Raw genomic sequence first — 13,541 nt, 5'->3', positions numbered from 1 at the left:
GATTTATATTTTTTTCTTATGAAAAAACTTCATAGCTTATTTTCTCCTTACTGGGTTAGGAATTTAATTAATTATCTGGAGTTGAGGAAAGCTGAATAACTTCCCAGACCCCAGTGTCTCCTTACTGCTGTCCTCTTAAACCAAGCCCAACACAGAACAGAACAGAGAATTTAATTTCCTTTTTCTCATCTAAACTCAGAAATACCGGAAACTTGATTTTTGCTTATGAGTAAGTGCTTTATAAATATATTATTTTTTAACCTTAAAAAAGTAAATAAATAACAGAATAATTTTAAGTGTCAATACAGAAATGTAATGACTTAGACATTTATAAATGTTGCCAAAATCTAACTAATAAAAAAGAACAGAATAAAGTGTAGACATTTAGAGAATCGCAATTTTCTACTAGAACAGATACGATGTTTTATGTTTAGTTCCTTCTACTCAATTTTACAATGTGAAAAGTTTACAATTATTTCAAATTTAATTAGCTTTGAAAGAGTTGTCTGACTTAACGTTTCTGTTGTTGATAGATACGTGATATCATTAGCCGTAATTCAGTAAATATTTTATTTTTTTAAGTTTATCATTGGTAATATACATTTGGATTTATCAATTCATAAAATTTCATTAACTCTCATTTAAAAGTAGCAGCAATAAATAACCAAGAAACCTCATGTAATTGGCATAGGACAATTGACATCAAATAATGGAAATTGTAATGGCTCTTTTGTTGGTTATACTCTCTTTAGGAATACAGCAAACAAAACTCATTTATTTGAAGTGATTTATTCTAATCACTTCAAAAGAATAAAGTAATAAACATGTTAATTATAATAGACATTCTAATGGGAAGGCTATTTACTCCATGGAATATTGTGATTAGAATGCGATTATTCAATATGAGTTATAGGAATAACAGGTAAAATTTACATGGAAATTTAGTTGTCTTAATCATTACACTGCTCTCTTAAGAACTGGTTATTACAGAAATTCCACTACTGAACCCTTTTAATACTATTCTCTTGATACTGTTATAGTTTTATTTCCCTTCTAATATTTTTTAAGAATATTTCAAATAAGTATTAGAAGTATAAGCATAAATGCAATACAGCCAGCATGTTTATTTTTCTCCATCTGACTTCCATATGTGTGTTTGCGTATGTGTGGACACACTTGCATTGCGTTCAAGTTCATCTTTTAAGCTGTGTTTACATTTATGATGAGACTCGAGGAAGCCTGGGAAGGTCCTTATACCTCTAGGTATTTAGACCAATGCTTTTTTTAGTGAATTTTTATTTTATTTCTACTGAACTTTGTTTTTCAAGTTTACAAAAATGTGAGTAACTCTGCAGGTGTTATCACTTAGATATCCTAGTTAAGAAAAGCACAGAATGTAAAGTGATGATAGGTGAGCTATATAAGAAGTACATTTGAGAAGAGACAGAGTGCGAGAATTAGGACCAGAAAAGTATAAGCTATAACATAGAAATAAACAAGCAATTCAAGGGTAGAGAGGGATGCTGACAATATGTATGAGGTGTGACTGTGCCTGAAGGCGTAAAGATCACCACATTCTTTGTAAATAGATGCCTTTGTGTGGGAGTGTAGAAAGGCAAAGAGGGTGGAAGGGAGTAAATCGGGGTACCTACAACTTTAAAGGATAGGGTGTCATTTTAGTAAAACTACCACTGTTGTTTTTTAAAGACAAAGCTCACAAAGTTGTTTTTCTTCTTAAATGCATTTTTCTCTTAAACATTTGAATAATATTTTAATGACTGCTGACTGATTATAACACTTGATATGAGTAACTAACTCACATTTCTTTGGTCTCATGCTAAGCAGAATGGCTGCCTATGGCATTTAGACTTTTTGGCTGTTTTCTTTTTGTTGCTGTTTTTAGTTGCTTATAATAAATATTAACGCTTTTAGATAAACCTTTATTCTATTTTCTACTTTATTGTCAGCTCCTTACCTCTTAGCCAAATTTGGGGGAAAATATTTAACAGGTTTTCTCTCTTTTCAAATCCTGGCTATTTTCTTTCTTCATCTAGTTCGAGTAGGACTCAAGATTATGTAGGTCATCAGCCAATGGTGTAGATTTTAAAAAATTATTTATGTACTTTTCATTCATTACTTTATCTAATATACAAGTGTTAGTATGCCATAAGAGCTCTGGTAGGGCACTGTAGCATAAAGCCTGGATAAAGGAATTGCAATTTTAGAAAACAACATTTACATATTGAACTTAATTTAGATATCATTTGAAACATATTGGTTCAAGATTTACATCTTTCAGAAGCACATGACTCTGCTTGTCTCTTGTTCCCTTTTATAAACAGAATTATGCTAGTAATGGGTCAGGATACTCAAACTTTGCTTTGTGGTAGCGTACTTGTTTTTGAAAATACTATTTAAGGTTCTAATATGCATTTGCAATTTATAGCTATTTACTTTTAGAATTCCTTCCATGTGCTTTTGTCTCTGCGGTTTGTCAGGAGAGCAGAATATTTTAAACCAGCATTATTTCCACTGCACTGTAGATGAAACACGATATTTGTTTCCAGTTTTGTTGCTGATATGACATATTTTGGATATTAAGTAAATAGACTTTTCAGAAGACGTAATTAAATCATTACTCTTGGCCAGACGTTTTCAGATATTCACTAGTATTATGAATTCACTGTATCAGCTGATTTTGAATATGAAAAAGATTGTTTTTATCAACACAGTCTGATATGTTTGCAGAAAAATTATTACAGCTTTAGGAATATTATTATTTATTACAGTTCTTTTGTAGACAGGGTATTGCTTTGAATCAAACCATTTGTGTAATACCATTAAACAGGTTTTTGTTTCTTCGCTTTCCCTTAATTTCCAAGCGCATACCATTTTCAAGGGTCAGAATTGAATGTAGTTACGTCCATACCTCACCCACTTTACTAAAATAATGTAATTCCTAGTGAAACAGAACAAATAGTACAGAGTGTGGTCAGATTAGAAGTCTCACATTCTTATTGAATCTTTTTGTTAAACCACAAAATTGTAATATAGATTAGATATTCAATGTACACCTGAATATACAAGGTAAATGTGGGTAATGTCTTGGACTCAGCTGTTCCATTATTAAATTTAAAAGTGCTTTGAGGCATTCGCTTTACTGAATGTTAAGACTGTCCTGGAGAATGCAGTACATACTAACACTAAATATAGAGGGAATATTTTTGCTTTAGACTGTTAAAATTCATCTCTTTATGTGTTTGACCATGAAGGGCAAATGTACATAAGCTATAATGGAAAAGTTGTATGAATGCTTTAATCCCCCACTGTGTCAGCTTTACATGCCTACACACTCCAAACTTACGTTCTTCCTGAGATTCTTCTTGGAGCACTGAGTCTGAATATTTTAATAAATAACATTTTTAGGGGTTAATTATAATAAATGATGTATTTGTTTTAGGTAAGTATATTTAAATTAAAGGGTAATTTTTGAAGTCAACAACTCCAACGCTACTTATACCTCCGTGACAACATCAATAATTACATATAATAAGAAATCTGATAGCCATGGATATATGGCAACTGTAGTTATATTTTGATTTAAATTATTCATTTGCAGAAGTCTAAGTCATCAAATACATTTAAGCCATCATGTTTCTCTTATAAGAAAATAGTAAGAATAAGAATAAAATAACAGCTATCATTATCCTGTACTTACTATTTGTCAAGGGTTGTTCTAGGTTTTTAAAATATGTATTAACTAATTTAATCTGCAAAACAATCCTTCTTGGCAGGTGATATTATCATTCCAGTGTACAGACGAGGAAACATGGGTTTGGAGAGGTTAAGTATGTGGTCCAAAGCCACATGACTAATAAATGGAGCACAGATTCAACCCCAGGATCTGGCCCCAGAGCATCATGTCTCAATCAGCACAGGGTATATTTAACTCAGTATTTTGACTGTAATATATGGAATTAAGAAACATCTCTCTTCAGTATTCCTCTGCCCATCCTTGCTTCTCTTATTTCTTCCCATTCCTTCACTATCCTTATTCAGTGTTTATGTGGCTGATCCTTTTTATATCTATTCTAATTTAAATTTTGAACTCTTGCGGTTTCAACTGACACACACATAAAATGACCTTCAAGTATTTTTCTTAAACCTCATTCTCAAATATCTAATTGCCAGATAACCATTTCTATGAAGCTATCCTTTAATCTCTAAATACACCACAAATAAATTTAACTTTATAATTTATCCTGCATCAAAGCTGTTCCTATTCTTGAAATGTCCTCAGTAAGAGTACTTTCTTAATTCTCAGCCAAAGTAACTTGAATTTTAAAAGATTTTTTTTTTTACTTTTACTTTTCACATGGGGTTGTTAAAAAAGTGAGAATGTATATGGAAATGGTGAGCAAATGAGAGCTATTCATATTATTTATATTTTCAATAATCTGTCAAATTTTACTAATTTGTCTCATGTATTATGTTGGCTTAATTGAGATTCAGAGTAAGTTCTGGAGCAAGATGGCTGGGATTCCAGTCCCTTGATTTCTTTTAAAATGGGCATTCTAATAGTACTTACCTTGCTAGTTTGCCTTAACAATTAAATTAATTCGTGCCCTGGAATCGAGGTGCTCAAAGTAGTGATTAGCAGCTAGCAAACACTATGAATATTCTATTTTTCTCTCCACCATCTCTCTAGTTCAGAGTTTTGAGGCTCATGGCTCAAAGACCTGAGAGTACATAGGAAATCACCCCTGCCTTCATTTTACCGAACAGGGACTTTCATTTTACAGAACAGGAAGTTTCACCAACTTGGGGGAAATGAAGCCTCAGTCTCCTGGGCCCGAACTATATTCACACTCTCCCTTCTCTGCCTTCTACCTGCTCTAGTCCATACTGCAGTATCAATATCCTTAAAAGCTTGCTTTCAATTAAAACAAGATCAGTGTTCCTTGGCCATAGAATTGAGACAAAATTGTGTTACGTTTGAGGTTCTCAAAAATGGATTGATACTCTAACGTTAATTTTAGCTGAACTTTCTTCTTTTCTTCTACATTAAAACTGTCCACTCTAACACAATGTTGAACAGTGAGTAAGCCAAGCACATGAATAGTGAAACACTATAAAATACTATATTCATTTGATATGCTTTTATTTTTATTTTATTGTGATAAGAACTTAATGTGAGATCTACTCTTTTAAAACATTTCTAAATGTACAATACAGTATCGTTAACTGTAGGCACAATGTTGTACAGTAGATCTAGAAATTGTTCCTCTTCCCTAAGTGAAGATGTATATTCATGGCTTTTAAACTCTTGATTTCTCCCTACTGTCTGCCCTGGGAAGCCACCATTCCACTCCCTGCTTCTGTGTGTTTGACTATTTTAGATACTTCATATATATAAATATTTATCATTATATATATATATATATATATATATATATATACACATATATATCATGCGGTATTTGTCCTTCTGTGACTGAGTTATCTAGTATAATATTCTTAAGGCTCATCCATGTAATCAGATATGGCAGGATGTCCCTTTTTGTTTTTGAGCTGAATAATATTCCCTTGTATGTATACACAGGTTGGGTATTTCTTATCTGAAATACTTGGGACCATAAGTGTCTCAAATTCCTTTTTTAAAAAACTTTTGAATAGTTGCATTATACATGCTGATTCAACATTCCTAATTTGAAAATTCAAAATCTGAAATGTTCCAGTAAGCATTTCCTTTGAGCATCATATTGGCACTCAGAAATGTTTAGAATTTGGGACATTTGGATTTTTGAATTTTTTGATTAGGAATGCTAAACCTATACCACCTTTTCTTTATTTGTTCATTTGTTAATTGCTATGTAGCTCATTTCCAAATTATGACCATTGTGAAAAAAGGACTGCTAAATTGTATGGTGATTCTATTTGTTACTTTTTTGAGGACCTCCATACTGTTCTCCACAACAGCTGCATCATTTTGCATTCCCACCAATAGTGCATACAAGGGTTCCCATTTCTCCACATCCTCACCAACACTTGTATTTGTTGTTGTTGTTTGTTTGTTATGATAGCCATTCTGACAGATGTGAGGTGATTTCTCATTGCGGTTTTGATTTGCATTTCCCTGATGATTAGTGATATTGAGTATTTTTTTCATATACCTTTTGGCCATTTTTATGTATTCTTTAAAGAAACATCTATATAAGACCTGAGCCATTTATTAATTGGATTACCAAACTTTTAGCTATTACATTGTGGGACTTAATTATATATTTCAAAAATCAACCATTTATCAGATATACAGGTTGTAAATATTTTCTCACATTCCATAGATTTCCTTTTCATTTTCTTGATTGTTTACTGTAGAGAAACTAGTTTGTTGTACTTCACTTGTCTGCTTTTGATTATGTTGTTTGTTTTGGGGGTCATACAAATGAAATTATTGCCCAGGATATCTTCTAGGAGTTTTCTTCTAGGAGTTCTATAGTTTCAGGTCTTAATTTTAAGTTTTTAATCCATTTTAAATTGGTATTTGTGTATAATGTCTATTTTCATTCTTTTGTATATGGATATCCAGTTTTCCCAACACTACTTGTTTCCCCATTATGTATCCTTGGCACCCTTGTGAAGTATCAGTTGACTATTATGCATGAATTTATTTGTGGGTTTTCTATGCTGTTCCATTTATCTCTATGTCTGTCTTTATGCCTGCACCATACTTTATTCATTACTGTAATTTTGTAGTATATTTTAAAATCAGGAAGCATGATATCTCTGCCTTGTTTATCTTTCTCAAGATTGTTTTGGCTATTTAGGCACCTTTGTGGTTTCATATGAATTTTAGAATTGTTTTATCTATTTCTGTTAAAAACTACCATTAGGATTTTGATATAAATTGCATTGAATTTCTAGATCTCATAGATAACATGGACATTTTAACAATATTAAGTCTTCCAATGCATGAACTTGAGATGTCTTTCCATTTGTTTGTGTCTTTGTTGATTTCTTTCAGCAATGTTTTATAATTGTCGGAAGACAAAACCTTCACTACCTTAGTTATGTTTATCTCTCATTGCCTGTTGAAATCCAGTAATTTCATATGAACTTAAAGCCAAAAAGCCGTACTTTGTCAAATATGTGATCAAAAGAAAATATAAGGAGCAATGCTTTTCTACTTCCAATATCTAAGGTGCTTGGTCTCTTTTTTCAGGGTGCAAATGCTCTCGTCACATACACTATCATTAGTGGAGCTGATGATAGTTTTCGCATTGACCCAGAATCTGGAGATCTGATAGCAACCAGGCGGTTGGACAGGGAACGCCGTTCCAAATATTCATTGCTGGTTCGTGCTGATGATGGTCTTCAGTCCTCGGACATGAGAATTAATATCACTGTTAGTGATGTGAATGACCACACACCCAAGTTTTCCAGACCTGTGTACTCTTTTGACATTCCAGAGGACACAATCCCTGGTAGGTGATGGGTGTATTTAGTGTATTTTGCAAGGATCACCTTTAACCAAAATTACATACTATGTTTTGTCTGTTCTTAATCAGTGATTCATTTTTACTATATGTTACTAATTATAAGAATGTATGTGCTGGATTTTTAGATCTTTTCATTAACCATCTTTGGTAAAATTCCCAAGCAAATGGCTAGATTTTTTAGGATGAATGAGGTTAGCCATTTATGTGTCTGAAAGTATTTGTGACATGAGTTGTTAATTTCCTGGAAACCAAAGTTTTAGTATTCTTTCTGCTTTAAAAACATCTAATGTGATTTTGCTGCTGTGTATAAAAAGAACAGCAAAAGAAAAAAGATACATGAAAACTGTGAATAATAGCGAGTGTGACCAAAGGCAAATTAATCATTTCTCTTAGTTTCAGTTCTTTCTTCTGTAAATGGAAACAATAATTACTGTTAGAGTTAAGGTAAGGATAATTTAGAGAGAACGTTGAGTTTGCTAATATGGGCTTGGGTATTAGCAGATACTCAATAACTATTATGAGAAAACAAATCTTTAATTATAATCTTGCTTCTTTGAACATACTGTGATTTTTTAGTCTGAGTACTCAATATCCATGTTTCTGATGTATGTATGCTTCATTGACAGTATTGGAAATTTTTATGTCAAATTAAAATTTTATTCTGAATTACATTTGGAATGATTATTCATAAGCCATACATTTTGAAACCCCATTTGGCAAAGGAATTAAATGTCTACAGGGGACTCCTACCTGCAGTTTTTTCTTCACTTCCCAAGACATCCTGAGCATGTCATCACACTTACTTCCTGCCTTAGTTATTGCAATTACCACATGAGTTCTACAGTGATATCACCAGGGCATAAGTCCATATATTTCTTGGAATCCTCAGTTCCTGACACTAGCAATATGCTACATTGTATGTTCACTGAATTCATCAGTATATTTATGGATTGGTACTGCTAGATGGAAGCATAACATCAGATGTATTATTAATTCTTCAGGAAATGTATGCTGAAACCTGAGGTCCACTGGATATCTGATATGTCACATATTTTTTTGAAATAGGGAAATGGTAATATAGAAATCTGTAGAATGTTATGTTCATTATATTTTTATAGTGGTTCTCTAGTTAAGATATTTTACTGTACAAATACATTTTTTGGTGTCTTTCTACATATTCTCTTGGTAATACTCCTTTCTTTCTTGATTTTATACTATTAATTTATTCTTTTCGTAGGCTCTTTGGTAGCAGCCATTTTAGCCACAGATGATGACTCTGGTGCGAATGGAGAAATTACATATATTGTGAATGAAGATGATGAAGATGGCATCTTTTTCCTGAATCCCATTACTGGAGTCTTTAATTTAACACGAGTATTAGATTATGAAGTACAGCAATACTATATCCTCACTGTTCGAGCTGAAGATGGTGGGGGACAATTTACTACCATAAGAGTTTATTTCAATATTCTAGACATAAATGATAATCCACCTATTTTCAGCTTGAATTCATACAGCACATCTTTAATGGAGAATCTACCTGTAGGATCTACTGTTCTTGTGTTTAATGTTACTGATGCAGATGATGGTATGTATTTTAGTATAATTTTTAAAACATCTATAAACTGTCATCAGATTTATATTAAATTTATTTATTATGTTGAGCTGTCACAAAAAAATGCATTTTGTGAATATAGGTCTAAAGTTGAGGGACAGAATTATAACTGAACCACAGAGGATTTTAAAAATTAAGTACTTTATCAGTTAAATTTTTATTTATAACGGAAAACATGCCTTTTATTGTTTTATAAACTTTATCTTATTTTTCCCCCTAAGTGTAGGGTAGTGTTGCAGTTTAGTAATGTAGAAATCATAAGACCACTTTTTTTGAAGATTTTTTTTAGATAAATAAAAATATTTAAGTTTACATATATTATTTTAACTTGAAAATTGTAGAATTTTGAAGCAAAATGAAATCAAAGACAAAGAAAAATGCTTATGAATGCAAAAACTAAGTTTCATATTTTTGACTGAAAAATAGCTAATAATTTTTTTTTTTTTCTGAGATGGAGTTTCACTCTTGTTGCCCAGGCTGGAGTGCAATGATGTGATCTTGGCTCACTGCAACCTTCTCCTCCTGGGTTCTAGTGATACTTTTGCCACAGCCTCCCAAGTAGCTGGGATTACAGGCATGCACCACCATGCCTGGCTAATTTTGTATTTGTAGTGGAGACAGGGTTTCTCCTTGTTGGTCAGACTGCTCTCAAACTCCTGACCTCAGGTGATCTGCCCTGCCTCAGTCTCCCAAAGTGCTGGGATTACAGGTGTGAGCCACCGTGTACTGCCTAGCTAATAATATTTTAACCAGCTTTCATTTTAACTCGAAGTACAGTCTCAGATCTGTTTAATTTGTGCTAAATGATCAAGTTAAAATTTTGCATTAAATTTATACTTTACATATGTTTGATTTGTATTTATTGCAAAAGCAATAAGCAAACATTATTTTAATAATTGACTCCTTTGTCCTTTCTTCTAACACCTGTTCTTTAAATACACACATCATATAATATAGCATTACAGAAAACATTGTACAGATTATCAATCTTTAACTGAATTGTCTAGAAAATCACTACTGTGTTTTCCCTTACATTGGATCGAACTGAATTGACTTAACATATAAAACAAGGGACAGTACTTTGAAGAGGAAATAGGTCTGTAGTGATATAGGCATATCCATCTCAATTTAGAATTTTCTTATTCTTATGACTTGGATGATTTGTGTAATCTCAGAATACCATTCTATTTTAACATTCTATACTTAGTTTTCTTTTCATAGTGTCTATAAATGGCACTTGGAATGATATGAGAAGCAAAAAGCACAGTATTTTATATATGTTTCAATAAGTAAAATGAGAAATACTTTCTTTAGAATTCATTGAGTAAGAGCATTTTGAAGCTGTTTCCTCTAAGTGCAGTTAAAATTGGACACAAAGATATATCTAAAATAGATATGGCTGTATTGCTAGTACTATTACTGTTGCTACTACTACTAGTAATAATACTTTAATGATAATCATTTGAATAATACCATCAAGAACCAAAAATCTGTCAAGTGTTTTGCATGTACCCAGTCCTTGCCTACAAATATTGCACATTCTATTTCATGTACCTCATCCCAGGTCTGTGGATTGGCTCCAATTAGACATCTATATATAATTGTTGTTAATCTCTATTTTGGAGACTAATTTATCTGTTACAACGTTGAGTTAGTTTACCTATTCCCTAGATAAGAATATTTTCAAAACCAATCATATATTAAGTTATTTGTCCTGTGACTGTGCTACACTTTTCTATAGTGAAGAATTTTCCACCATGTTTCATTGTGATTTATTAGTTATGTGTTAGAGCCCATTGTTTCATAGAATTATGTGTTCCCTGGAATAAGTTATATCTACCATCATAAATTAAAATGTAGGGAAACTGGAAAGATACCAAAAAATAAAAAAGTAAAAGAAAAAACTGTCAAAAATCTGCTGGAATATTCCATGCACATGTAAGCCTAGAAATACATTGACCATTGAGTCAGTTTTTGTGATACTTTTCCTTTAATTGCATTGAGTAAAAGTTTTAAGCTATATTTATTCATTGTTTTAGTTTTGAATACTTTTATCAGTGTGATTTCCTGCACCTTGACCTAAAATATACAACACAATTCCTATTCTTTCTGAATTTCAAGGACAGTGATAAAGCTGTACAAGGGTAAGCTTGTTTGTAAAAGTTTCCAGCTCAGTTACACAAAAGGGTCTCAACTATTTCATAGACAATATTATTAAGACTTTTTTTGAAATCAACAAATTAACAAATAAATCTCTGTCTCTAATCAGAAGGTTCCAATGAAGTAATATTGTCATCTAATTAGATGAAGGAATTCTATATGAAATTAAATGTCACAATCTATTATCTGTCTATGAATTATCTCAGAGTTTAATATTTAGCTTACTTACGTGATCATTTCATAAAAATAAATCAGATCTTTTACTGTTTTCACAAGATGGGTAATACCTGTGTTAGTATCAAGACTACCACGCATACGGTATTATACTGAGGGAAACTATTATAAATTGGAGCATTGCAGAAATATTCTGGCTTTGACGGTTATTTTGTTATCCTAGAAATTACACTTTAAATATTGGGAAGTCATACAAGAATGTTTTGCTAATAATGTCATTGTATTTTTTGCTGAATAAATGTAGCTATATAATATTGGTGCACAGTACAGACCACTGAGTTTCATATATTCCAGTGATCTTATGACCTTGTTGAAGCTGCTTTATAAAAATGAATGTTATTCAAAACACTTCTATGTGTTGCAGCTATGTGAAAATTTGACAAATATTAGTTCTTTATAGAACACTATATGTAGTGTGTGTATGAGTGTATATGTATGTATGTATGTATATATATATATACATATATATGTATATATATATGACAAAACCATAAAAGCATAAGTATTCAATAAAACTGCCAAGAAAAATCATGTAACTAAATGACTTTCAGAACATTGAATACAAATGGCTCACAGTGGACTGTTTTAAGTTTAAAGATCTGGTGGACCATTAAAGCCCAGAAATTTAAATTCCAACACATATTGATAAAGTTTAGAATTTGAAACAATGTAAAAATAGTAATTTTAAAATAATGTGTTCACTGTCTCATGATTCAGATATTTGATGCAAAATTAGATAAAAATGGTCTGAGCTTAGTATTTTCAGTAGACTTGAAATGTTCAGGGAGAAATCTGAGTTTTGCTATGTTTACATTTATTTTCTAGATGTAGTATACATTCCCAAAGTCACTTTTTAGACAGTAAAATAAATGTAAGACAGATTCCATGACCTGTAATTGCAGTAATTAATTTTCAGTTCCTGAGATCTGAGAGCTGCTTCTTAGATAATATGGCAATATTTTATGTAAAAATAGTTATATTTTTATATTTGTTCCATCAACAGTAATAATTATCTTCAGCTTATTTTTAATGTTGTTACTTAATATATTTGTCATTATGTGTTTGAATATAAAATCAAATTTTTCTTTTGTTATACTTTTAGTTAGTTAAAAATTTATTATTTCCCTCACCCATTCACCTACCAAATCTTTTGCCTTTATAAAAGATGCTGTCCTACTGTTTAAAACAAGACTATAAAATTTTGGTATTATGTTCTCTTTTTGCCTCTGTAATTTGGCTGTTTACTCAAGGAAGTAGCATACATGATGGACTAAGGATATTCAGATCCTTGATTTAATTGCTTCAATTCCTGCTGATTTATATAGAAATGTTAGGCCATCATTTTATAGCCATGTGAAATGTCAATATTTTTAATATATTTTGATCTTAGATATGAAAGATTTTTTATGCTTCTCTAGAATTAAGTTTTATATCTCTACTTTTTGTTATTTATTTTCATTCAGATTATTATTTCTCAATAGTAATCATGTCCTCAAAAGGATAGGGATTTATTATTTACTGGTGAACTTTGTCATAGGAAGTGCAGAAAATGTCCTTAAAAAGTAATTATATATGTAGATATTAATAGAAACACACATAATCAAAAATAAATTGTGTGTGTATGTATATATATACGTGAATATATATATGTTATAATGTTTGAGTATGTATATACACATATGCAATATAATGTATATATGTATACATACATGTATCCATATGTTGTAATGAAAATCCTAAAAGCTTTATATGAGTGTAGGTGTGTTTGTGTTTGTGTGTGTGTATATATCTCTCTATATATAGATATATATATGAAGATAGTGGAAATTTTTACCATCTGAAGCCTGTGGAATTTTAAGACAAGGGGTTGAAATAGGCTGTTAACCTTGTTCTATTCAGATTCTACAGTTCTCTGACACCTATTAGCTTTATTTATTCATATTTTTCTTGATCCTCAGACTCCTAAGTATTGTGAACTTTATAATCTCTTCTTTGTTCACTTGTGAGTACTCTTAAATAAGCTATAAATATTA

At 31.3% G+C, this 13,541-nt stretch overlaps 1 protein-coding gene across 3 annotated transcripts in view; it reads left to right on the top strand.

Moving 5' to 3' along the window:
* The window catches only part of FAT4 (FAT atypical cadherin 4), a 175,151-nt gene that overhangs the window by 82,673 nt on the left and 78,937 nt on the right, over positions 1–13,541 (top strand). For all 3 annotated transcript variants that reach the window (XM_074396930.1, XM_010338361.2, XM_010338360.2), the window contains 2 exons: positions 7,223–7,484; positions 8,737–9,087. In XM_074396930.1, coding sequence (XP_074253031.1) covers positions 7,223–7,484; positions 8,737–9,087 — 613 coding nt within the window. The remainder of the gene's footprint in view (positions 1–7,222; positions 7,485–8,736; positions 9,088–13,541) is intronic.

This window comes from Saimiri boliviensis, chromosome 3 (genome assembly GCF_048565385.1).
Source record: "Saimiri boliviensis isolate mSaiBol1 chromosome 3, mSaiBol1.pri, whole genome shotgun sequence".
NCBI classification, from domain to species: Eukaryota; Metazoa; Chordata; class Mammalia; order Primates; family Cebidae; genus Saimiri; species Saimiri boliviensis.
This window is presented reverse-complemented; position numbering and strand designations above follow the sequence as displayed.